This window comes from Podarcis pityusensis (assembly GCF_964106645.2).
Source record: "Podarcis pityusensis genome assembly, chromosome: 2".
Lineage (NCBI taxonomy): Eukaryota > Metazoa > Chordata > Lepidosauria > Squamata > Lacertidae > Podarcis > Podarcis pityusensis.
The window spans coordinates 84,599,809-84,626,895 of record NC_138029.1 but is presented as its reverse complement, the minus strand read 5'-3'; the positions used below and the strand labels follow the sequence as shown (position 1 = coordinate 84,626,895).

The window sequence follows — 27,087 nt, the reverse complement described above, 5'->3', positions numbered from 1 at the left end:
CTCATGAGACACCCGGGGCATATTTCCAAAATGTATATCTTCAAACATACACCAGACTATGAAGCTCTTGATTTCCTTCTATTTACAAAGAATACCAAAATAAAATCAACTTTTTGTGGCAGAGACCACCTTAAGTAATCAACTCTTTGTGTGTACTCCAGAAACCCCAATATTAATCTAATCTTCTGCTCCAGAAGGTCAAAACGCAAATGCTGATCCTGCTTAGACCACCTTTGGCCTAAATGCACATATCATGGAACATTTCAAGTGGTCATTCAAGCAAATGCCACAGTGCCATACAGAGAGGAAGTGATGCTTTGCACGGTACCTTTTCCACCATCTGTTTAACAAGCATTCCTATTTCTTGGTGTGTGCCTTTCAGAAGTGCCCTAAATTTTTGTTTAACTGATGCTAAATGAGAAACTTGTAAGGACTCTTGTTTGGAATCAGTTCCGACTACAATCAGCCCTTGGCCACAGAGCAGGAGAACATCAAATTTATTATCCGTTTTTGTATTATCTGTTTCATTTCTAAAGAGCAAGCACTGAATTTCATTTTGCTCTTAAAATATTAGTGACAACTGCAAGGGAGTCAGAAACAACTGCAGAACAGGAAATCAAGAGCCCATTAAGTGTTTTTTTTTATCTGCTACAACCATCTCTATATATTATCAGATACGTTTTTATAATTGCTGTTCTTTGTCATAAACCACCCTGAGGACCTTCAGGTGTGAACCCTTGTGAGACGTAAACAGAGCTTAAAAATAAATCAGTCATACAATAATGTCATACATACAGAAGCTTCAGCTAACCAGAGAGCAATATAAAATGGCATCTCAACTGCCCCCTCCACCATCTTAACTGCATACCTCTCCAGCAAACAACACTTTGACAGTGTAGCGCCCAGCTGCAGGGGGGGTATATTTAACTGTGAATGTATCATTAGCATTATGTATGATGCCAAAGTCTATGTCCTGCTCTTCTTCACTCAATACGTGAGCATCACATTTAATGCCCACACTGACATCACCTAGGAAGAAAACAAAAGTATCAATTTGTTAGTAAAATGACTTCACAATTGCTCCCTCGTATCAGTAGTTGTGGCTTGACACCCAGTATGGAGAACCCTAGGTCCTCCAGATGTTGTTGAACTCCCAACTACCCCTGGCCATTGGTCATGTTTGCTAAAGCTGATAGGAGTTGCATTTTAGCAACATCTTGAGAGCCCAAGGCTCCCCACTCCTGCTTAACACATTTACACAGGCATAACAGCTTTGTCAGCCCACTTTCATTAGCACATTTCTTTCTAGAACAGTTCCACTGGAACAGCAGCAAATAGAGCTTAGGTTAACGGTGTTAGTGATTCTGGTTTTACCTTCTCCTGCCTCTGTGCAGTCTACTGTGAAGTGAGTAGGTTCATTGGCTTTCAGACCAGTTCTCTCCACCCCGGGTCCAATAACTTTCACCTTCTGGGGATGACTGCCTTGCCCAATCTGGACCTAGGGGGGAACATTTCATCAAATTAAAGGAGGAGCCACTTTGATTACAACATTTGTATGCCACTCCATAAAAGGGAAGGCTTACAGTAAGTATTCGACAATGTGGAGACAAAATAAAATCATGAACAGGGACCTAAATACAAGATAACAAAACCTGTGGCAACCCCAAAGTTAAAAATGTATTTAAGAACTGAGAGGACCAGAAAACATGAGTAGACCTGAATCTGCTTTATTTTATGGCCATAACTTTTCCTAATCTCATTTACATCTTTAATGGTGCATTATTAATTTTATTATTATTGTCATTATTATTATTATTGTTATTGTTATTATTTCAATTTATATACCACACTTTATCAAAAGATCCTAGGACAGTGCACAACGTTAAGAACACATTTTACAGAGCATAATTATAAAAACTTAATAAAAAGCATAATGACAAACAGCATAATAATAAAATAGTCATAACAACAGTTTTCCCCACCCAAGCTTTAACAGACCATAGATTGTTTAATGGCCAAAGGCCTCGGTAAAGAGGAATATTTTTGCCTGGCACATAAACTATGTGCAACGATGGCACAAAGCGACTGAACTTTTGGTTACAACAGCGGTGGAGAACATCCAAATCAGACCCTCCAGGCTTTTCCATTTGGCCTACAAGACCATTTTGGCCTAAACAAAACAGACCTGCCCTACAGCCTCGTATGATGTCGAGGGTGCTCGGGGAATAGGGCTGAAACAGAATTTTCAGGCACTGCTCAGCAGCAGCAGCAAAACTCTGTTGCGTCTTGCAAGCACATTTTTCTTTTAAAGAAACTGGTCACCTGGTATTAGGTGACTGACAGGCGGGTGGCACCACCCACTTGTCAAACTTGGCCTGCAAGCAGGTAAGGGAGATAAAGATCCAGCCTGCCAGATGGATCCAGTTTTCCACCTCTGGGCTTAGTGTAATACTCCCAACTAAATGCCAGTTAACATAAGCAAGGGTTTGTGCATAAGACACGGTAAGACATGCTACAACTGGAGGATAAAGAGCTGCAGCTATTGAGCTGCTTTTAAAACTTACCCTGTAAGGACTATTGGGCACATTGGCTCCTCCCCAAGTAAGAGCAAGTGTGTGCTTGATTGGTTTTGTTGGATTGTAAGAGCAGGCATAGATACCATCCGGCTTGCTTTTCATTTGGATGTCAATAGGATTCCCTTCTGCATCCTGTTAAAAAAAAAAGGAAGAATGTAGATCCTCTTAAAGAGGGGCGACTTACAGACCGACATGGTTTTGGAAACCTATCACTGCTGGTTTACCACAAATGATGGCGAGTCAAGAGTCTTTAGTGCAAGCTTACTGGTCAGCATTTAAGACTTCCATGCAGAACATCTTCCAATACCTTGTGGCACCGTATGTTCTAACAGTACATAGAATGTATAAAACTTTTGTAGGCAAGAACACAACACAGGTATAGAGGACGAAGAAGTGTTTTGTTTACCTTCTCATCTACAGTATTGGTAAGTGATGGAAGCCCTTCCTGCTTTCTCTTCACTGCCACCATGTAAAGAGCCATAAAACTTGCTCTACTTTAATCTAGCTATAGCTAGATTTCACAGAGCAGGCAGATTGTAATAGCCACTCCCACTTAGGACCAAATTCACACTAACAAGTGTTGCTAGAACCACATACCAGCAACCACCTGGGTAACATGGACAAGCTGACAAGACCAATAGTGCAATTCTTTCCTATCAAGGAATTAACCTGATCCTGTATCTTATAAGGACTTGGGCTCAGGGCATATTCACACTCGCCAATATGGCAAGTGCCAGGACTTGGCTAATGGCCCATCAAGTCCAGCATCCTGTGATGCCTGTGGCCATATGGCATCTTAAGTATTTCTGCCCGTCAGACTAATACCCTTAAGAAGAAAACTCCCAACTTCTGAACACAATTCCAAGGCTACAGTTCCAGATGACTTAGTGAGAAGCAAATGCAACCTGGAACTCTGGACCTTACCTGCGCATAGATCCTCAGAGGGGCACTCCCAGCTTCCTTTGTGTCAACTGTAAACTCTGCAGGGTTGTTCACAATGCAGCCAGTCCGCTCCAGCCCTGGACCGTAAGCTTTTACCTAAGAAAGATCAGCAGAAACGTAAGAGAATATGTCAACATACCTTTACAGGTTGTTAATACCTCAGACTACAATGCCCAAAGTTTGTTCGAGTGAGATACCTGGATATACCTTGCATGGGACTGTTAAAATAAGCAGTTTTCCACTTGATGTTCTTGGGAACATCTCACAATGCAAAGAATACATGCACTAGTGCCTAAATTTGCAACGGTCCTCAATGGAAAGTTTCTCCTGTAATTAACTTCTAACCTGGGACAGACTCATATCTGGTGTTGCCGGGGGTTTCCTTTAAATTGGGGCTAAATCCTGACCCTGAATACCATCTAGCACAGCTTATACAGAAGGCTGACAGATTAACAGCTTTTTTTCTTTTTTTTTTAAGAGGCAGCTCCTCAGATACTTGCCTTGTCAGAGTTGAAGCCTGGAGAAGCAGGCTGGATGAACGCCATGTAGGGGCTGTCTTTGATATCTTCGTCATCACACATGATGTGAACGGCATATTCACCAGGCTCTTTGGGCCAGTATTTCACATCGCACGAGCCATCGTTCTGATCATCACATTCAATTTTGGCTTGAGATGGGCCTTCAATGGCAAAGCCTAAAAAAAGGAAACATGTTAGCAGTGCTGTTAAGAGGTGCCATGCTTTAGCTAGTAGGACTCAAAGACCTTGGGTTGCCTGTTCAAAACCATTTTTTAAATCCACAGCATCAAAGCCTGTTAAGCAGGTTTTGTTTGAGGTAACCCTTACGTGAACTGAAACCATCTATTGCAAAGCAAACCAGAAAACTCACTGCAGTTACTGTGCTTCAGGGGCCGTGTGCTGAATTTCTCATCACTTTTGTCAGAAGCCAGTTTAGTGTTGCGGTTAGAGTGCTGGACTGGGTGGCCTTGGGGCTAGTCACAGTCTCTCAGCATCACAGGGTTGTTGTGAAGTTAGAGTGGGGTGAAAGTGGGACAAAGAATAATGTGTGCCAACTTGAGCTTCTAGGAGGAAAAAATGGCTTATACTAATTAATTTTAAAAGTCCATCCCCTTGGGTGTTATAGCACTGGGGCCTGGTGAAAGGCAGGATCAATAATGAAGTTACCAGAGACATCGTTACCTTCACAAAACAATGAGAAGCAAAGGCATCAGCCAACATTTACTGCCTGTCATGCTAAAACTGGGTGGAGGACAGTGTCATCATTGTTCTCGTCAGAAGTGCTATACAAACCAATTTCTTTTAAATCCAATTGGATGTGGTTCCACACCCACTGCAATGTGATGTTGAGAGACTTTCTCCATGTGAAGTTAGCTAGGCATCACGTAAATGCAATAACCATTTAGCAAAGCAGGGCAAGCCAGGCAAGTTCTCACCTAAGGATCCAACTTCTGGGCCAATGGATTCTACCACAAAGTCGGCAGATTTACCAACAACGCCTTCATGAAGGCCTGGCCCCCAGGCTCTTACTTTCTGAGGACCAGGTTCAGGGCCTACTTGAACTTCAAATGGGCTATGACAGAAACACCAGAAAACAGGATTAGGAGCAATTAATATCAGATACTAAAGAGGGGCTCAAGTACAGCTACAGAGATGTAGCTAACTAGAAACATTGTCCTCATGCATTTTTGTAAGCGCCTCCTGGATTGGATCCAGACTTCAAAAAACCTCTTCCTTTCTTTTCCATTTCTGCCACTGGAATCAGATCAGATAGATTGGGTAGGGAGAGGAAGGATATGATGCACCTGGAACTCTAGGAAAAGCTTGGGACTGAAAGCAGCAATGGTCACCACTATCCTTCCCTACACTGTCAACGATTCCAGTTACAGCCTGAATCCAGAACAAAGCAGAGCTTACTGTGCAATCACCTCTGTCCAGCTAAAAGACCGGGAGCTGGGAGCTACAGATAGATGAAGCGGGAGCCTAACCTCTATGTGGTGCATCACTTGGAAAACAGACAGGGACCAATGAAAGTTAAAATATGGCAGATATTCCAAAGGTTGCCTACATTAAAATTCCACTCTGAATAATCTTGGTGCTACCAAATAGTAATCTGATACCTAGAAATACAGATGAAAGCTTGTGCCACAATAGTTTGTTGGCCTTTAAGGTGCCACAGGATTTGGTTTCTTTTTAATGCAGCTGACGTAAGTCTCCCTCTTCAGAAATTGAAATATACAATTTGTCCAAACAGGGTAGTACCCTTGTACTAGACACTAAAAGGTAAAGGTACCCCTAACCATTAAGTCCAGTCACAGACGACTCTGGGGTTGCGTGCTCACCTCGCTCTATAGGCCAAGGGAGCCGGCGCTTGTCCGCAGACAGCTTCTGGGTCATGTTGCCAGCATGACTAAGCTGCTTCTGGCAAACCAGAAGCGGTACCTATTTATCTACTTGCACTTGACGTGCAAGTAGATAAATAGGTACTGCTAGGTGGGCAGGCAGGAGCTGGGACTGAACAACGGTACTACCATCTGTTAATTTGCTCTTGGCAGCTGTGGAAACTTAAGCAGTTCCAACGTGTTTGGTAGGGAATACACATCCATTGCTAAAAACAAACAAACCTGAAATGGATGTTCTAACTCACCTTTTAGGGATGTTGTGGCCTCCCCATGAGATTGTCACAATGTATTTTCCTGGAGTTACTGGATAGTATTCAAAGGCATACACACCATCCACATACTCCTTTTGTTTCACAAGTTCCTCCAGACCTTCTGCAGAAATATCAATCTAGCATTAGCCTTCCATAGTTACAGCCTCAATCCTCTGGTTACAGGCAATTTTGCCCCTTTCCAGTAGTTTAAGAAAAATTGCTAAGAATGAAGTCATCCCCCCCCCCCAACCAGAAATAGTTTGCAAGGAGGAGAAATGGCCTCTAAGTTGTCATGCAAGAAAGATGGCATAAATATTTCCAGAAGAGATCGATGAGTGAAAGTGTTACATTACCTCGCTTAACTCATTCCCTTATGTTATTCCTTAGTCTAAAGAATTATGCGTGTCATGTTAAAACAAGGGAAGCTTAAGCTTCATCAGACCTCATGACCACAAGTATTTGGGGAATGCCTACTTGATTTAATTTTCCTGCAACAGTCTAAATATGCCGAAGTTTGTTGATACAAGACTATTGTCTTTAACAGTGCACAGTTGGCAACCCTGCCATACCCAACGCTTTAAGCACATTACAGCTCGCAAGAGGCCCACCAGAATCCCCAATTTGTACAAGGCTGAAAAGGATTGCCATTCATTTTGATCTGGGGCCAGAAGGTAACAAAGCCCTGCATCTATTTCAAGCTGTACTGTGATCCAAGAGTAGAAAAAGGTGTCTGCCATATGACCAGCAAGCCAGCGGGGGACTTTCTGTCCATTATGACTCCTGAATGGAGCATTAACTTGCTAAAGCGAAGCAGAGGGGAAATGATCCTGGGGTTCAGTTTTGAGTACCCATCTTTAAGGTCAGAACCCCCCAAAATGTGTAAAATGTAGTCTCCTGAACTGCTAAGTTTCACTTTTTTTTTACCAAGTCTGAGAAAAGGAAAAGAATGATGGTCTGAAATCCTGAAACAGTCAAGTTAAGATGCATAAAAATTGACAAATCATGTCCAAGTTACCTCAAGCAGCTGAGGAGTATTTCAAACAATTAATACAAGTTCCATTAGTTTCCAGTATTTACACTTCCCCAGGTAAACCACTTCTGAAACAGAGGGGAACTCCTCAGCCACACATCTCATTTGGTTATCAGTTTGACACACACAGCCTCTTATTTATATTCCATTCAGGCTGATAAGCAAAGAAATGCAGGCACCTGATACCATCCTGTCTAGTTTGGCCTAACCTTTCTTCCCCTTTTGCATGTTTGCTTCACATTTCTTGAGCAATGTTGTCATGAAACATTATTACTGAACGTTTTTTGCTACACACACACACACACACACACACACACACCCTTTTGTCCAAGAGCTTTGCACCATAGATACTGAAGTAGAAGTTCAAGCCTTTCCAAACCCACTAAAGCAGTTGCACAGCTCAGATTACTTCTGTATAAACAGGTAAACAAGGCGGTTATCACACCCAAAGAACCAGTCATTTCAAATTTCCAGCCATGTTTACCTAGTCTCCTCTTGTGCAATTAGATATGAGAGAGAGAAAAGAGCGGCTCCATTTCACTTCTGGAGTTTCCCCAGGGGATAAAGTCAACATACAGATACCAGAATCACAAGCCGATGGATTACACTTTTAAGCCCTTTGCAAACTTCCCTGGCCCCACCCCAAAGCCCCAGCAATGCTAAGAAGCTGAGCACTTACTTGGTCCTTTTATTGCCACATGGATATCTCCACTCCCTGCGGCTTTAGTATCAACCTTGAAGTCTGCGGTTTCTCTGATCCGAACTCCTTTAGGTTGGAGGCCTCTACCACTGGCACGGCAGGCATTTGGATTGCACGCTGCAAGCGAATTGCAGACAGACATCAATACAGCCTTTGATTCCTAGAGATATTTAACTTAGCCAAGCTAGTCTGGAATGGTTTCTCTCGGCTTGCTTTAAGATGGATGAGATTTTAAGTTTATGAAATGTAAAACCTGAACACCATTTTGCAGTCTTAAGGAGGCAAGACCGAGGCTGTCAATGCACATTATATTAATATAAAACTGGGGGTTGCATGTTTTTTGCTTCACTATGTACAAACACAAGTCTCGTTTAAATGAACTAAACTAAGAAATTTACATCAGCATGAGAGACCAGGGAAACTGGAGAAACTTGTTGTGTTTTTTTAAAAAAAGGAAAGTGTTTTTGGCCTTACAATAGTAAAAGGAGCAAAGTATCCTCATTTTCAAAATTTCACACTTAGGAGGGCATATTGCCTTAGGGCATGCATGCAGATGAAACCTTCCAGTTTGAATCAGACTTTTTTTTCCCCAGTCAAGTCTCAGGTTCCAAGGGGTGAGGGGTGAAGAAGAGGGCAAGAAGTGAAACATAGCATGAGACAGGGAGCATCTCATAGAGATGTTGCACCTTGCATGGTTGAGACAGTGTTGCTATGCTGATCCTGCTATTGCCCCTAAATTAGCAAATTTAATCCCCAGAGAAAGCCCCACGCAGATGTGCCTGAAATGAACAATACCATGGAGGTGGGGAAATATAATTCACACGCAAGAGTTTAAACATGCTTTCCTGAACACCGTCACCGTTAGGGAAAGCAGGTCTGTATGCAGAAACCACTGGATACAGTGTGAAAAAGACCACATACAGAATGATGATTTATGGGAGGTAAGCAGGCTCACAGTTGTCAGTATTTGGCCTAGCCGTGAAATTGGACTGTGAGGCATGCTGGCTTGGGCTCCCAACAGCTCAACTCCATGCATTTCCTTCTGGAGTTGGCAACCATTTCCTTGGAGGGAAAACTAATTCATCCCACGAAAAGCTGTCCTGCTGCAAGCATGCAGGGAATTCTCATCCCCAGCCAATCTGCATCGACTACTTCTACATCCATCTGTAGATGCAACAAACCGGGGATGTAGCAGCAAGCCGAAGTTCAGTTTCAAGCTCCTTGCAACAAAGTTTGGCAGTTTGTGGTTAAGCCGTTTGACTTCTTGCGAGACTGCCTGAAGCCTGACCTGCTGCTTGCAACATTTTCATACAACCCAGCCACTTCTGCTTAGGGCTGCAAACCTGCTGACTAGGTGTTCAGAAAAAACGCAGCAACACAAGGTCACCCTGCACACCCTCTTACCGACAGAGCTTGCCCAACTATGAAGCCAATAGCAGTGAAGTCCAACATCTCACAAATTGAAAGTAGCTCAGGAGAGGTGAGCAGAGGTCTGAAAGCACAGGAGCAGGCAAGGATGGAATAGAAAGCCAAGTGTCAGTTCAAGAAGGGAAGAGAGTTGTGATACAAAATAAAGTGAATATAGTTGGTTTTAAAGAGACACAGCAAGAAAGCTCAATTCTAAAAGTGTAAGAAGGAGCAATGCGGTCATTTAGGGTGACAAGACTGATAAAACCCAGTTAGTTAAATGTGATAAGATACTAACACTTACAAGTGTTTTTTTGGGGAAATGACTTTCATGCAAGAATTGAACTGCTTTATCCAAGCCAAAAGACTAAATTCCCACATTTAGAGAGTCTCATAGATACTGCACTTAATGTGCACATGTATCCAGTAATATGGTTAAATAGTTATATGTTTGCCCTAAACACATACCTTCACCAACATGAATACCCCAAGGGCTTTTGGGAATTTGCTCTCCAGCAAACGCCACTTTAATGGTATGGGGACCAGCTTGAAGAGGTTTGTACACGCAACGATAGACTTGATTCCCTTTGTCTTCTATTGCAACTTCCACGGGGTTCTTCCCTTGAGGATCTTCAACTTCTACACCTATATCACCAACACCAGCCCCTACAAGATACAAAATAGGAGCTCAAAAATTATTTCCACAGTTAGGGAAGTCTCCCATTTCTTATATTGGCCAGTAGCCATCCCAGTGGAAAGAGGGCCAAGGAAATGTACACTCTATATAGCCAAATTGGGGTGTTGGGAAATGGGACACGGAGACCATCTCCCCTCAAGAACACATTGTTTTGTCACGAATTTCCAGTTTAGCTTTTCCAAAAAGAACCCAAAAGCTATTGAGTATGATAATGATCCATAACAAAAGGCAGGAGGACCTCAAGGTTTGCAGCCTGAGGAAATGAGTTGCGAAATGCCTGATAATACATCCTTGACATTTGCAGCCAGAATTCTCCTTATCTTTATACCAAGGTCCTGCTTGTTTTGAAGAAACACTGCTAGATTTGTTTAGACTTATGTCTACCAGTTTTCCTATTTGGAAGGATTTAAAAGCACCTGTAGTTTTGCAATATAGCCCAACAAGACTCGCACCCCCAGTTGGGAAAATCCTCGTTATACTCAATTCGCAGTCACCTTTTTGTTTAAAGTACTACTGCAAAATTCAAGCGCTAAAAACTCCTAAGTCTAGTACTCAGTAAGTTCGTCTTAAGTGACTTCTGAAGAAACAATAGTGAAGCTACATGGCCAGATGCAAATGGCATAGCTACGGTTATGTCAAGTGGGAAAGCAAGTTTCAAAATTAAGTTATTGTGCATAGTAAATACAGTCTTTCCCACTGCCTTGTTGGAGCCAAAGACCTATACCAAAAAGGGAAAGAAAGTGTGCACATGGATGTATGCAAGTGTGCATACAGCTGCCTAAAGCATATTGCACACAAACACCCAACCAAGTTTCACCCAACTGGAAGTGATCGCTGTCATGCAGCACTGTTTACTCTGACTTGTATAGAATGGTAGGAAGGCTCTACAATAATGGGAACCATTAAAGGGCCACCATACCTGTTGAAAGCTGTAGCTGCAGTCAAAGCCAAGGACCAGCTTGAGAACTGACCTACACAGAACACTATGCCACAGACATGAGATGCATTCCCAAGAACAATGAAGAATGCTTAGTTCAAATGCATGAACATCATGCACCTTGCACAAAAAGCTTATACTCTGCACTCCCTGAACACAGACACATTGGTAACCTTTCTTGCCAAAGAAACCCAAGGCCGTTGCCATCCGATTGGTAAATCAGAAAAAATGATGTGAATTCATATCAATGCCTACTAAAAAAAACACACCTTTTGGAAGACTAGTAAGTGCTGGTATGAGGCAGGCTTCTGTACTGGACACCAAAGAGATGTAAAGCAGATATACACCCCTTCATGTCCAAACTAGGTGTTGTTATTAAGTACTGTGGCCAAGAATTGCAAATTGAACCCTGAAGCTTCAAATGCATCTTGAGCATCCTTAACCCATTTATTTGCATTTATTCTATCTAGCAAGATTCATATAGCACTTCATAAAAAATATGTCAGTGTTTATATAAAGTGGCATGATATTAATTAAAAACAGAAATAAAGAAAACCCTTCAAAAACACCACAAATAATAATATTTTAATAAAACCCATGGAGCACTGTGCATTCCTTCCACCCTCACATATGCTCTGTGTCAGGGGAGGAGTCTCTGGCTATGCATCCAATTCCCATCACTCCTGACGTCTGGAAAGGTGAGATTCAGTGCTCAAAAACATCTGCAGAGCCCCAGGTTCCCTATCCTGTGTGGACACTATAGGGAGAAGCGACATCATGGCCCATACAAAGAGAAGGCTAGCCTTCTCACAGCTCCAATGTCACAAAGGAAGGAATCTATTCAGCCCACCTTACCTGCTGTGTAAATTTCAAAGTAAGTAGGTTTATTGGCTATATTTCCTGTTACTTCCAAGCCTGGCCCTTTTGCAGTCACTTTGCTGGCATCTCCCTGGGCTTTATCAACATTTACTTCAAATGGGCTCTTTGCAATGTGCTGGCCAGCAAACAGAACTGTAACCTAGAAGTGTAGTAACAGTATTCAAGTTAGATATGCACCACTGCAAGCAGGTAGCCAGTATGCATTCACTCAATAGAAGATCCAGAGGAGTTCTGAATTCACAAGCTGACATTTAAAAGCCAATTTAAAAAAAACAAAACTTCTGGAGAAGTGTCTGCAGGCCCAACATTGAATGTGGTATACCAGCTACCATATCCAGATGAATTATGCACATTTTTACAGGAAAAACACATTTTAATAGGGCATTGAATGTCTATCAATCATATAGTTCACTTTCTCACCAAAAGAGAAGGCAGGATAAAAAAGGCAGCTTAGCTACTCTAAAACAAAACTGAGTACCAGTGTTGCCTCCGCCTTCTCTTTTACCTGAACAAAGCTAATCAGTACTTTAAGGCGGGGGGGTGGGGGGAGAGTGTTGTCGCTCTCAACTACAGCTACAAAACTAGACCAACTTGTTTTGAGATAGTATTACAACAACATTGTCCTGAGCAAAATGTACTTGTCAGCCAAAACTCATGTCTCCCTCCAGAATCTTCAGATATTCTTACCTTGTGAGGTCCTGTAACCTTTGGGAGGTACTGAACAGCGTAAGTCTTGTTCTTATCGTTGTCAGGAGTCACCATGGCCTAAGAAAGAGGAAGGCATTAGGCAACTCAGTCATGCTTAAGTCTCTTGATCTTTTTCACTGGGTATCGTATTGGCTGCTGTGGTCGTTTTATGATTTTAATTCTACACATTGTGCTTATTTTTATAGTGACATTATTGTAGCCTGCGCTGGAGAGCATTTTGTAAAAGGTGGGCTAGGAGTACAAATAAATAAATAAAATGCCAGGAACTAAAATTAGGACCTTCTATATCTCCTGTACCCCTTTAACTATGGTCCATCCTCATGATTCATGAAACTCTCTCAAATGCCAACACATTTGAAAAGGATTCCTTTACCGTAGTGTACAATAGTAGTAAGTGGTCAACCCATTTCCCTTCCCTGGCCCAAGACCTCTCAATATGCATACCTCTTCTCTGTTTCCTTCTGGATCTTCTACAAAAACCAATACCTCGCCTTGGCCAGCACTGATGGTGTCAACACTGAATTTGGCAGGCTGTTTCACCATATTTCCATGTGGTTCAATTCCTGCAGGAATAAAAGGCTGTGCTTAGCTGGCTGTAAAGACGACATGCAGAAAGCTTTTACTTGCTAAACTGTGATGCAAGTACATTATTTCCTAGAATTATCAGCACCAATTTGTAGCTATCCTTGCTCTTAATGTAGCATCGGGACAAAACGGTGAAGAAAGAAGCACTGCCATAAAATATGGGAGGTTCAATTTGTGGCTAATGTGGTTAACTGCTACTGACAGACAAATCCACGGTGATGGGGCTGGTCTTAGCTACCGTCACATTAAACTGCATTTTTAAAATAAATGTAAATACATACTTCTCAGTGTACATATTTCCAAATGAATTTTATCCTAACGCACAGGTTTTGAGTAGTGAATTATATTTCAAAATTTGGAGGTGTGCAGAATCCGAAAGATAATTACTTTCTGAACTGTGTATTCATCTGTGATGTATGAATTAGGAGTTTGCTTTAAAATTCTTAGTGTTGCTGAAAGAAAAAAATCTAACGTTGACAACATTGATACCCTAGATTTTGGTAGCTTTCTGAATATACACGTGCATTAGTTTTTCACGGTCTTCACAGGATCCCTGCTTGTTTTCCTTCGGTAGAACTTCTGTTCCTCTCCAGGTTCTCATCCCATCCCCTCTCATTCCAACCCCACTCACCAGCCTGCCTCCATCCACCTCCAGTTCCCTTGTCACTCACCCACCCAAAGCCATGCCCCTCTTACAGTTTGGCCAAATGGCAGCCCAAGTCAGCTATGGAGGAATAGGTTAGGGAAGCTCCTCAGCAGACACGCCTCATACTGAGGTCATCTAAGCTGATGAGGTTCACAGAGAGAACAGCAGGATGCTTGCTGGGGAACCCTGCATGTTCCTCTATAACTTGCCCAGACCAGCCACCACTGACAACACTCACCTGGGCCAACCATCCACCCACCTGCCTAGGATGCCTTCCTGCTAACCCTCTGCCTGGGCAGTAATGCAAACTTCAGTGTAACAACATTCTTACCATCTTATTATACACTAAGATATATTGTATTTTGCTGTATTATTTGAATACAAACTAATGCAATTTGTGCAAAATAAAAGCAGCAATCAAAATACAATTAAAAACCATACAACATAGTGCATTACAATTGCAACAACAGGCAGAAATACTATTAAGTGGACTGGACCCTCTGCAACTTTCCAGGTGGTCCATGATGGAAAAATGTTTGGGAACCACCGCCTTACACGAAGCAACTGGTCCCCTCCCACTGACAATGATGAAGTTTAGGTTTACATCTTGGAACAAGACAATAGCCTTGCTAAACTGGTTCTCAAAGTGGAAATTTTCATGTGAAAGGAGGAGTGGCTTTTGGACTATTTCCACATTTTTCTGAATCTCAGCACTGCACTTAAACGAATACAATGCAACTTGGAAGTTTGTCTACAAACATGATTTAAATAGAGCAAGAACCAACTGGTCTTTTAAAGCACAATAGTTTTGAATGTATGTAACAAGATATAAGTAACAATACACTCAAGTTATAAGAAAAGCATTTTAGACCTCACCTCTGCCATACGCCCTTGCCTTCTTTGGATTAAGCTTAGGCTTCAAAGGAGCACCAGGTTTCAGCTTTGCTTTGGGAAACTGTGACAAGTAGGTCATTACAGAGTGTTCATCCACATCAGGGTGTATAATTTCTTCAGGAGCGATGACCTGGTAAATAAGGACATATTTTCATTAGGATTACAACATGTGAATCAGAGTTCCCCTCATACATTCCTACACATCCAAATCACTGCCCGTCCAATAATTCCCTAAGTTTGGAAATATAGTTAACCAGTAGCATTCCTAAGAGCAAGAAGCCTTTTGAAAGATTACACCATGTAATTGCAACACATAGAATAAGTGCACTTTATTTGCACACATAGCTTTGTAGCTGGGTCATTTGCAGTTGAGTTACTACTGCCAGTCAAAAAGTTATGATGCCACCTTCCTCCCAACAGCCAATCGCTTGAAGTTGCACTGAGTGTTTGACTGGTCCCCCTAAACACTGCCTAGGTTCTATGTACAAACTTTTTTAGACCTGTCAAATAAATACTTCAGTAGCACCAATTCAAAAGTACATAACAGCAGTCAAGGGTCTTAATCATAGAGAAACACTGAGGGCAGCTAGGCAGATTTATTGAACTGGCACTGGCACAGTAAGTCGTAAGTGTTTTCTTTTACTGGAGCAAATAATGGGCATAATATGAGTTATTTCAATAAAGGCAGAGGAAACTATAGAAGTGTTTCTAGCAGGGATAGGATCCAGCCCAACCTTCAAAGGAAGGGGGGCTTCTATCCTTGTAAAAATGAGAGGGGAAACTCGAGTTTTTCAATATTGTAAGTCTGCGATTTACGCACAGTTAATTTGTGTGCATTCAGCTTTATAGGCTTGGCAAATAAAAATAAAAGGGGTGCGTGGGGATGCAGGTAGCAACTGACAATTCCACCTACTATTGAACCCATTATCTACTGACTATACAGAACTTTGGATTTAGGCATGATTCCCAGAATGTAATCCATGCATAAGTTACGGGCTTACTGTACACTAAAGAGGCAGCTTTCAAGGAAGCAGTCTCATCAAATGCATTCTGTGTGGAGGACCCACTGTTTTTAATCATTTGAGACGGTGACATTTCATACCACAGCAGGTATTTTTAAGCACAGCTGAATTTGTGGGACAGGGACCATTAGATGCTACAAATAAAATTATTTCTGTTCATATCCTGCCACCTGGATATGCTGAAGCTCAAATGTCATTTCTCCATACCTGAGGGACACCCAGCCAGTCATCTGCTTGCTGCATGGCTTCACGGGCATTATCAACAGGCTTCTTAGGGTCCCAGGTTTCCCAGTCTGGGCAGAGACCTAGCGAAGCAAGAATTATAAAGTTTAAAATACTATGAACATCCAGAAGCATTTACACTTAGCATAAATCCATTTTAATTTTAGCTAGTAACTGTCAAGGTCTACCCACAGAAGTGAACTTGCATTGCACAGAGTAGGAAGTGGAGATTATAGCCTGGTAGCCAAGGTTTTCAGACTGCAAAGTCGGGATATGTGAGATAAATCCTGTTCGTATTGTTTGGCCTCCACTCCCATTTGTGAGGAAAGAGATTCAATGTCAACTTGAGATCTAACAGATTGGAACTGCCTACTATCCACTGAGCTACACTGACTGCTGAACCACTGATTGGCTTTTCCAGTACTCCATGCTGCCAGTCTTGTCAAATTCTATGATTCTGACAAACTGCTCTCTAATTTACAATATGCAATAACTAAAGATTACCCTAAAATTCTGGATGCAACATATCAAGTTGTTCTGCAGTGCTGAATTTTCAGAAAATTGTTTCGCCAGATGTAGGAATAATTAAGATGCTAAAGAATCCTATTGACAACAGCAGGAGTAGCCAAAATGGTCTTCTGCCACACTCTCACCAGCCCATGCCAGGGGCCAGGTGTGACAGCAGGTTTAGTCCACCAACATCCTTCTTTTCTTAGCTCAGAAACAGGTGCCAACATCTATAAGGCTACTGGCTACTCCTGGACCACAAGAAGGTTAACTTAGCCAATAGTCTTCTCATTCACTTGAGAGTTGGGTGCAGCAAAGGTAACAGCTCCTAAACATGACAAAACAGCTCTACTGCTGCATTTACATCCAGGATATTTTGTTAAAAAAACAACTGTAGAAAAGCTTTTAGAATCCGTGCAATACTTCATGAAGCTAAAAACATGCTGCTCTACAACTATGATTGGACATTTTGGAATCCATAAAATATGTACCACTTTTTTTTAAGATGCATTGCAAACTTAAAGCAATGCCTAAAAGTTGTGAAACCTTCATTAAGGGTTCCTGACCTTTATACATACATTCAGAGCTTGTTTTCATAGGTGTGACTTCTAGTCAAGTACAGGACTTCTCAAAGCAAGGGAATCTTATTTACATTAAGGTAAAGATAAATCAACTGCTACTGACATAGGACGAGAAAATGGAAAGGTCACAGGAGGCTTACCTGGAGCACAGCTATCAACGAGGGCACCTAATGCTTTGCCATCTTGCCAGTTTTGGTTGAAGTTCGTTATTGGCAAATAAGGGATTTTGTTCTGAATCCATCCCAAGAGTCTCTGTTTGGGAGTCTGTTTCTTGGCATCGTCATCTCCTTCATCTTCCCACACTGGCATAGAGATTGAGTAATGGAGGATAAGGGTCCATACTAACCCTAGGATTAGCTTCAAGTTCCCATCAACAATAGCTTTACTATCTGAAAAGAATAAAAAACACAGAATTACAACTAAAACCACCATTAGGCATCAAGTCAAGCCGAAAGGTAACAAATCCACTTAAAGGCATTTGCTTTGAGCCACCAATCTAACTGTGCAAGAGTCAGGTGGATAGTATGATTGGCAGACACATTGGTTCTTTCTATCTACCTAGGTCTCTATTGAGATCTTTTTACACATATTTTACTATATGCTTGATTCATGGTTGGAATAGCTTCCTCCAAGTTTCTTCTCAAGCCATCAGTTCAGCTGTCTACTGTCAACAGACAGATCATAATAATGTGAACTTAGGAACTAGGAAAACCAGCCTATTGTCCTCAATCCAAGACCTTGCCCTGCAGGAGAGCATTAAACAGTTTATATACTGTCATTATGTACCTCCATAGTAAGTGGCAGTAAGCCAATCATACTACCTGGTAGATATCCCAAAACGGTAGAAATCCTTTGCTCTGGTTTCTCTTCAAGAATGAATCAACCATGATTTAAGATTAATGTTTTACTCGGCTTCTTACAGAATCTGCATAATTGCAAAATTAAGCAGATTGACAGCAACAGACCTTGGGTTTAAAAATGGGGGTGGAAACCATGAGCTATTTCTACAACACAAACCTTTATTGTAGAAAGGTACATTACATGGTGAATAAGATATACAAAGACAAGATGGAACCAATCTGCATCAGTCATTTAGAATTTAGAGAACAAAAGGAGCATTTACACAGCTAGATTTCCATCCTGTTGCATATTTGGCTACAGCTTATTCACATCAATATGAAAATGTTATTTTTAGTCCAAGTATTTCCCCTCCTTATCACTCAACTATTAGTAGCAGACTTTCTACCAAGCTAGAAATTCCTTAGTACCCTAGTCAACATTTGCCCGGGACACATCAGTATGTTGATGAAACTAGAAAGCCAAACAGATGAATTTGCTTCTAAGATGGCATCATGCCGACCAAACTGGACTTGGAAAGCAAGCTCCCCTACTACCTAGCTCAGATGTATAATAAGCAAAAGTTCATTTCTATATTGACTCTTACAACAGCTATTTGTGACTGGGTACCAAAGAGATCTAGAAATAAACTTAAAATGAGTCCTTGCATAAGTGATACTGCGGCTAGAAAACTTATGAAGCGGTTTGCAGTGTACCACCACTCTGGCCAGTAGTAAAACCAGGGAAATTTAAAGATTCATAGTTATGAAAACAAGTCCTTCCTGGGAACTCTTATCCAAATATTTTCAGGACTCACATCAAGCCCTGTTTGCCAGGTCTGTTTGAACTAGACCAGGACTTACTATGGCAAGGCACTGTTTCATGATGAACTGCTCACCTACACAACTCTCTCCATTGCAAAGCTCTATTGTAATGTTTCTGGCCCCAAGCACAAATATATTTCATGAGCAATTAACAGTGGAATTTCTATCTAGCCACTGTCATTTGCTAATTGCATCTTAAAACTGCTTAAGCAATACAGCTTCAGTCTGGAGGTTATGAAGGTACATGGCCTGAGGAACAGTGTTTAGCTAAATTGCAACATTTAAGCTGTAGACTCACACAAGCCAGGTTTGCAGGGCAGATCAACTGCTGAAGATAAGTTAGCTTTGTGGCTGCATACTGGTCTTTTAACATGTGAAGTCTGAGATTTGTCGGATTCCAGAGGGTCATTGCACAATTCACTATACAGCTACAATATGCACACAAGATTTAAAGGGGTGTGCAATCGCCTCTTCTCACAGCTGCAAGGGCTTGCAAGAAAACAGTAGCCTAAAGTAATTCCACCAGTGAACCAAAAGTTGCACAAAGTGTAGGAACTCATTTTGCATCAATTGGACATTTCCTCCTTATGTGGAAAACATTACTCAAAAACTAGTAATGTGTTTGGGTAGCAGGCACCAAATTTTTACCTGCGCATTTCCTAACTGAATCATTGTATTTTAGATAATATGCAGTCATATGAGGGCAGGCCCTACATTAGCTGCTGAGGGATAGAGCTATAATGTAATGAATTAAGTTGCTTAGAGCCATTAGCCACAGGGAAAGATTTACAAGCATCGCTGAAGAAAAACGGCTCAGGCAGAAGCAGGCTTCCATAGTGATACAGGCACCGCAGGTCAAAAGTGCTCCAAATTTAAGGCTGAAACTTTGTCTATAGAAACACAATGGGGAGGCCTTCATATGATCTTGTGTGGTGACTACTAGAGCATGGGCAGATAACTTATGGCCCTGCAGATGTTACTGAACTACCATCAGCCCCAGTGAGCAAAGCCAATGGTCACAGATGATGGGAGTTATGGTCCAACAACATCCAGAGATGTTAGAAGCTCATATATAAGCTCATCGCCAAATGGCACCTTCAACCTAGGTTACAGTCATAACAACAAGACTGTCTAGTTGCCTTTTGGGAGTGGGGATTTAATCATTATTATTCATTTCATTTCTATATCATTTTATGCAGTGATATAAGTTTAAAAAACTGCTCCTTTCCCCTTATGGGGTACCCAAGAGCCCATATAGAGTCCTTTTGTAGGTTCTCTATCGGTAGGAGAAAATAACAGAGACCAACCAGAGAATATTGAGAAGCAAAGCAGCTAGTAAGCTTGATCTTTACTGCAACAGGGTGCTCCCCCACACGCAGGAGAGAGGAGGTGGACCTCGAACAATGGCAAGCAAGGCCTTATATATCCATTTTGAAATTTCCTGCCCTGGAGCTCCAGACCACCCCTCCATACATACATCACAGAAGGGGTGTAGCCCAAGACCACCCCCCACAAACATAATACCTACATCACAGAAAAGGCGGTCTACAACAGAAATTTGATGGTTGTTGTTTTTCCTGACTGCCAGGTTATCTGATAATGCCTTATCTGATTGCCTTTTCTGGTAGTCTGGCCATTCCTTTTGAGATGGTAATTACTTAATTCCTGGGACAATGGGAAGGTTTTTTTTGGTGTGTTTTTTTTCATTTTCTCCCTCCTTGCAGAGAAACATTTGGTCAGTTTGGGAGTTAAAATGGTTTCAGGACTGCCCTCCTGTGCTGCTTCAGATATGTGGTTTATATATTTATGTACGTGTTTGCTTGGTATATTTATGAACATTTATTATATATCTAAGATCTTAAAATTCTTATAACAGCCGCTTACAGCACATTAAAACAGCAAATAAAACAATCCAAAATAAAATAGCGGCAAGGCATCTCTGCCGATCAGCCGACAGTCTACGCCAGAGAAGACAAATTTAGCATGCAGTGGTACCTCGGGTTAAGAACTTAATTCGTTCCGGAGGTCCGTTCTTAACCTGAGGTACCACTTTAGCTAATGGGATCTCCCACTGCCGCACGATTTCTGTTCTCATCCTGAAGCAAAGTTCTTAACCTGAGGTACTATTTCTGGGTTAGCAGTCTGTAACCTGAAGCGTCTGTAATCCGAGGTACCACTGATTCTTTTCTGTTTTTCCAACAGTGAATTGTTTAAGTATTTAGCTGGTGGCCTTCTCACTTTCAGATGCTAGTTCTTCAGAAATTGCTGTAATTTGTTCCAAATACATCTTTGGTTGTTACCCATGCATTTTAAAACCTGGGACACGTTCAAAACAGTAGTAACATTCTGCCCCTTCTCCTACTTACAGCCCATTGTGAACCTCACATGACTGATCAATACTGAAACTGAGCAATCTCGCAAGTATGTACTTGCAGCCCTGGGAATTAGTCAGATCCTGGAGACCAGCGTTAAATATTTACTAAAAAGAAGAATAGTTATTCAGGTTTATTACTGGCATTTACTAGCTGGGTTAAGTTCTGCACTGCAATCCAAAGAATTCTTTTCAATACAGTCCAGAGGGACACCCAATAGGACCTTTTGCCTTGCTTAGAAACAGTTCTCATTTTGCCAGCAACCCACTATTCTGCAGGACCACCGTTCAAAACAAAGTTTACGGCTCAGTTTATTCACGAGTGCCTGGACTGGGAAACACCAACTAAAACCTCGTTGCATAAGAGCCAAGTGAATTTGTTAATTTTTAAAACTTTGTCCTGCTGCAGTACTACAAGGAATTTGCTCTTAAGACAATTAGCGGAAACACGATAAGCTACTGTGGTCAGTTTCCTTGGTAACTGGAATACACAGAAGAACTATGCTTTTTACTGGCACGAGCAAGAGATTAGAACATGGGCAAAGGAAGGACAGTATTGTTATAAGCTAGATTTGGCAGCTTGAGAAAACCAGGTTAACTGTCACTTGAAACAGGATAGCTCAGTCGGTAGAGCATGAGACTCTTACGTCTCAAAGATCATGGGTTCAAGTCCCGTCCCCCCACCATTGGGAAAAGATTCCTGCATTGCAGGGGGTTGGACTAGATGACCCTTGTCCCTTCCAACTCTACAGTTGTATGATATTATGACTCTGGAAGTGACCAAACTGGGACATACCTATGGTGAACAAGCTCCTATGTAGTACTACTGGCCAAGAATGAAAGGCGGCCAGTTCTTAACATATTCACTGGCATAGCAACCATTTGGATTGTGGAAGTAAGAAGTTCAGCAAACAGCACAAACTCCAAACTTTGACACCACTTTGCAACCGGGCATCTTGACTGTGCCACCTGTGCACCTAGTTTAGAACAGCAAGAGCATGGAGAAAAAGGCTGCTCCATTGCAATGGCAGCCCAATCCCCTAGATTTTCCTAACCCAATCCCAAAATAGGTTTTATTTGGGCTTGCTTTCAAATGCCGGGAGCAAAGTAAGTTGAGGGCAGGAAAGTAAGACTTCTAGAAAAGATTTTATGTTGGATTTTTTTAAATGGTTACCAGCAGGCTCTGGGCAGCACACACTCTTATCTGTTCCACTGTAGGTCATCATACTTGCCATTAGCTCGGTTATGGTGTGCAAATTCAAATTTATTCCCTCCAGTTTATTTGTATTTGTTAGCCACACTATTTCTTGAAAGGGTATCCACTTTTTGCAATGTTTTCAGTAAGAATAATGTCACTGAGATTGTCTTCTCCTGGCCTAGCCTTGATTTGAGATTACACCCAAGGCTCCTAGGGAAGGGAGACAGATGTATCATTTATAAACCTAGTGTCCAGAGAGTAATATACTTCTTTTGGCAAGCCTTCAGAATTTTGTACTTAAAACTTAAGGTAATAGTTCAGAGCGATTGCTATTATTCTACAAGGCAATACAACTAAAATACAGTATCCCCAGCCATGACATTTCTTTTAAGGGATTTACAGTATCTCAAAGGGTACGAGCCGCTATAACTTAAATGGCAGGATTTCTTCTGTAGCCAAATGCACCCCTTCACCTTGGGTGACCCCTTACATTTGGTTCCAGGCATTGAAAATCGGTGTGCCTTATAGGCAGACACCCACCTAACGTGCTTGCTGCCTTCTAGACTGCACCTTTTCCAACCAGAGTTCCACAGGATGCTTGGGTCTGTCAACATTTTACAATGCATTACCTGTTTTTACTTTGTAGGTGGATGTCGGGGGTAGGGAGAAAGGACCATGGTACTAAAAAAAAGGTGTGTTTCCTCTAACCTATAAGGGCTGAAATCCACTGGTATAGCACAGCTATTTTTCCATGAAAAAGTGTAAGCCAGTTTTGTAGGTTTGATGCAGATCATGCAGATAACAGCAGCTAGTAGTACATAATTTGGTAACTTCTCTTTTTGGGGGGCCTTCCGCTGGAACAGAGGGCAGAGCTTAGTGACACATCTGCAATTTAAAATGACAAATGTGACCACTGAGATTATTATAAACCCGAAGCATGTTATTTTTGATACTGTTAGCTTATAGTCTTTAAAAAAAAAGAACCACTAGAACTGAGCAAAGATTACTATATGCCTTAAAGGGGCAGCAGCAAAGGTTCTGCTACCAAGCTGCAATGCGGTGTGCATATGCTCACATCCACACACACTTTCACTTGGGAGAGGCACATTGCTCACCAGCATGTTAACCACCAACAACTGACAAGAGAAGAGTCTAAAACATGACCATTAAAAGCATAAATGATGTTTAGGGCCAGAAATAGCTCTGAGGAAAGTCGCAGCAGCCCCGTATGCCTAAATCTGCAAGATGTATTCCTTGGAAGCAGATCACCCCCATGACAAAGCAAACAGAGGGTGCCAAATAGCTTTCTAGTTGTAGCAGAGAGTTTGGCTTCATATGCTTACCTTAAGATAGGTCTTTTAGGCAACATCAGACACAGCTTGTTGAGTTTGCAGGAAATGGCATGTTGCAACCCATCAAACAATGGAAGCATATGTACACATGTCTCACTACAAATTGTTCCCATTATGGTAGGACATGAATTGTCGTAATGTCTGAAACAGGTCATTCCTCCTGACCTTAAGACTCAAGCCTGTGGGTCCAAACCCTAGCAAGAGGACATGATCTCTCAACTCTAGTACAGAGAATAAACATGTTGCAGGAAGGAGCAGTGCAAGTTCTTGACCAGAGTTGTGAATAGAAATGATATTTGCAGATTTCCTTGAAGGCAGAACTCCACCATTTAATTTTTTTCAATGAAGAGTCATGTGGTCAGAGTCCATGAAAGCTTGCATCATAATAACTGTGTTGGACTTGATAGTGCCACATGAATTTGATGTTCCTGCTACAAGACGACTAACACAGCTACCATTCTGGACACTAATCATTTCAGACACCAGGAAAGAGCCAGAGTATGATACTACAAGGAAAATACAGAACATACTAGAAAAGGCGTGGGGGAGGGGGGATATGTGGCTATCCATATGCTGCTGACTACATCTCCCACCATCCCTGGTTGCAGCTGATGTGAGTTGGTCCACCAAGTGGAGGGCCACAAGATCCCAATCCCGCCATCATCAGTTGCCTTACAACGGCTGCAAATGCATCCTTAGGTGTCTTGTAAACTAGGGAAGATAAAGCTGTTGCACGTAATGTTTCAAATCAAGAGTCTGTTGCAGACCTGTGGTTCTTTGGGTAAAGGGCCACAATGACCCATTGTCAACCCTCCGGGGGCCACATATCAAAATGGGTGCGGCTTAAGTGTTAGTATGCGTGTGGTGCGAACTGCAGTTCTCAAAGCTCCCTTGCAATGGTCCCATCCACCATTGTGTATCATTTCAAACCATTTATCATTAAAATCAGTAAAATTTAAATTTTCAATAAAATTTTGAATGGGCAACACATCTTGAGAGCACATAGAACCACCTTTTGGGGGTGCCAAATACTGCCCATGGTTTAGGGCCCCCCGCCATGTTTAAAGGAAGCATTTTTATACCCCCAACCACCACAAGGACCAACACTATTCCCTGCACCTCCCGCTTCTCAGAAGGCATTTAGTTTTTGAGTAAGTGTTAGAAGTTTCAAGTTTCTTAGTACAGAGTCACAAGCCATTTGTCTTCGGCAGCTGTAGTATTTAACATGGAAATACTGTCTCCATGTTAAGCAAGTGTCAAATCTTATGGTTGCAGGGATGATTTAGTCCTGCAAGTACTGTGTGCAACATACCCTGCCCTGTTACTCTTGCAGTACTGCCCCTTAAAACAGAACTGCTAACTTTCCCGTCACCTGCCTCCGAATAAAGCACACAACTATCAGAAGTGGGAGGTTTTCATGTTTGTGATTTACCCTGAAAGCAGTGTGAACTGAACCTCATGCAACCAGAGCCACATTAACAAAGTTCTTCTCCCAAGAGGATTGTGCTTTTAAAGAATGTGGTAGGCATTTTAAATAAAAAGGTATGGGGTGTTAGGGGAGGGATGGTAACTCTGGTAGGGGACACATTGTACCCCTCCTGGGGTAGTTTGTCCACCTTTAGTCCCCACCCTGCACTCAGCTCTCACCTGTGGCTCCTAGAAGCTGTCAGCATGTGACAGTAGCCACACCCCGGGAATGGCTTCCATTGGCCAGCTAAATCAGGTGAGGATAACCAATGGGTCTCAAACCCTTGGTAAGTTAGCGACTTCCCCCTGCATGCAAACACAGACTCTGGTGGATTAAGCAAACGAGACCAATAGTGACTCCAACAGCCTGGAAGGCAGCTCGTCAACCTGGGAAGGTAGCCCATCTAGAAGGAAAACTCTGGTCTTAAAACTCCACTGCCTTATGAGATAACTTCAGGAGAAGAAATGGCTCAAGAATAAACCCTACACATATCCAGAGTATAGTCCTTAAGACGGCTGGATGGTGCCTTGTACCCCTCCTTCTGACAACTCCTGCAGCCACTCTGGTGCCAAAAGCATTGCTCTGCTTTCCTTTGAACCACAGCAGTGAGTCTGGGGGGACAGTCTTGTACCCTGGGCAGCCCAGGAGCTCCACACACACTGCCCAGGCTTGTGCCTCAGGGAGGTCACTTTGGTGTTGCTAATTTGACCTCTTGAGACAGATGCCAACAAGTGGGATGCCAAGAAGTATGGCAATGAATTTTGGGGTGCTTTATTATGCTGCTTAGAAAACATCTGTGGCACATTTGCTAAGTGATCACTATTTAAGTCCAAGCTCAGGTTTGTTTTTCACCAGTTCTTGTTATCACTTAACATTTACCACCACAGTTCTGAGTTAAGAGCCTTTTGGCTATTAAGATCTGGCACTAGTGGTATAACAGGAGTCAGCACCTGGTAATGCTTCCTTTTCCAATAAATTTTTTCTACAGCCAACCTGGAGAACTTTGGTTCCATTTATTACTAAAACAGAAACTTCGGCTTTCGAAAAGCCCTTCCTGTGTCCTTAAAGCCTGCTGCAGCACGCTTTGAATAAATGACATCATTGGCAAACTTGTTATGCTGACAATAACCCCCAGGAGAACAGGCCCCCCTCTTACACTAAGCAAAGCACATTCCACATTAGTGAGGTCACCCCTTGTTCCCCATGTATGTGAAAAGCCCCCAGAAGCTGCAGATGAGATCAGTTTGCTTCGTTACTGGCTTGACTGGAACACTGCCTTGCGAAGCATCCGAATATTGATGAACATATTCCCAGGAGATTTTCTTGGCAGCCATTCTAACCTGCACATGCACAGAATCATTCCCCAACCCCCCAATGCTGCCATTCATTTCGACGCAAGCTGCCTCAAGCGTTTATAGAGATCTCTTGTTCTCGCTTCTATGGCAATTACTTTGGCAGCCCAAACCTACCTCAGAGGTTCTAGATTCATTCATCCAACAACCGACGGGTGAATGGATGCTGTGGAAGCAAGCATCCTGAAGAACAGAGCTGCACCACTGGATCCCCAGGGCGCTGACGGTCAAGGAGTGGCAGCTCCAATGGAAGCACATGACAACTATGCTAATCGCTGCTAGGCCAAGTGGCAAATCAGGAACAGAATGGGTGGGACAGTCCAAGACAGGTTGTGCAAAACAATGTCAGGAAAGTGCTTTCAGAGGTAGCACTATAGTCAACAGCTAATGATGTGGAAAACTATTGTCTGGAAAGCCCTACAGTTACGTCTGCACCCACATTCACCCACCATTCCCAGTAATCTGCCGCCATCCGTATGAGTACAATAGTGTTCTGAAGTAGCCCTGCCTGCTGATTAAGGCTCCAATCCTGCATTTCGTTTCAGATATGCCAGAAAGAAGGTATTAACTTTCCCACAACATTGTTCATGGTAGCCGTCTAGACATACAACAATGCCCCCCTTCAAGTTTGCTGCTTGAGGCTGCTGTCTGGAATATTTGTTCATGGGTCTATTTTCAGGCA

General features: G+C 42.2%; 1 protein-coding gene across 5 annotated transcripts in view; it reads right to left on the bottom strand.

The window, feature by feature from the left end:
* Positions 1-27,087, bottom strand: part of FLNB (filamin B) — an 84,658-nt gene that overhangs the window by 41,971 nt on the left and 15,600 nt on the right. For all 5 annotated transcript variants that reach the window (XM_080996642.1, XM_080996638.1, XM_080996639.1 and 2 more), the window contains exons 2-16: positions 17,144-17,392; positions 15,901-15,998; positions 14,654-14,801; positions 12,991-13,109; positions 12,526-12,603; positions 11,815-11,977; positions 9,794-9,991; positions 7,898-8,035; positions 6,183-6,309; positions 4,972-5,108; positions 4,019-4,212; positions 3,501-3,614; positions 2,565-2,708; positions 1,375-1,498; positions 869-1,029 (exon numbers count right to left, since the gene is read on the bottom strand). In XM_080996642.1, coding sequence (XP_080852768.1) covers positions 869-1,029; positions 1,375-1,498; positions 2,565-2,708; positions 3,501-3,614; positions 4,019-4,212; positions 4,972-5,108; positions 6,183-6,309; positions 7,898-8,035; positions 9,794-9,991; positions 11,815-11,977; positions 12,526-12,603; positions 12,991-13,109; positions 14,654-14,801; positions 15,901-15,998; positions 17,144-17,392 — 2,192 coding nt within the window. The remainder of the gene's footprint in view (positions 1-868; positions 1,030-1,374; positions 1,499-2,564; positions 2,709-3,500; positions 3,615-4,018; positions 4,213-4,971; positions 5,109-6,182; positions 6,310-7,897; positions 8,036-9,793; positions 9,992-11,814; positions 11,978-12,525; positions 12,604-12,990; positions 13,110-14,653; positions 14,802-15,900; positions 15,999-17,143; positions 17,393-27,087) is intronic.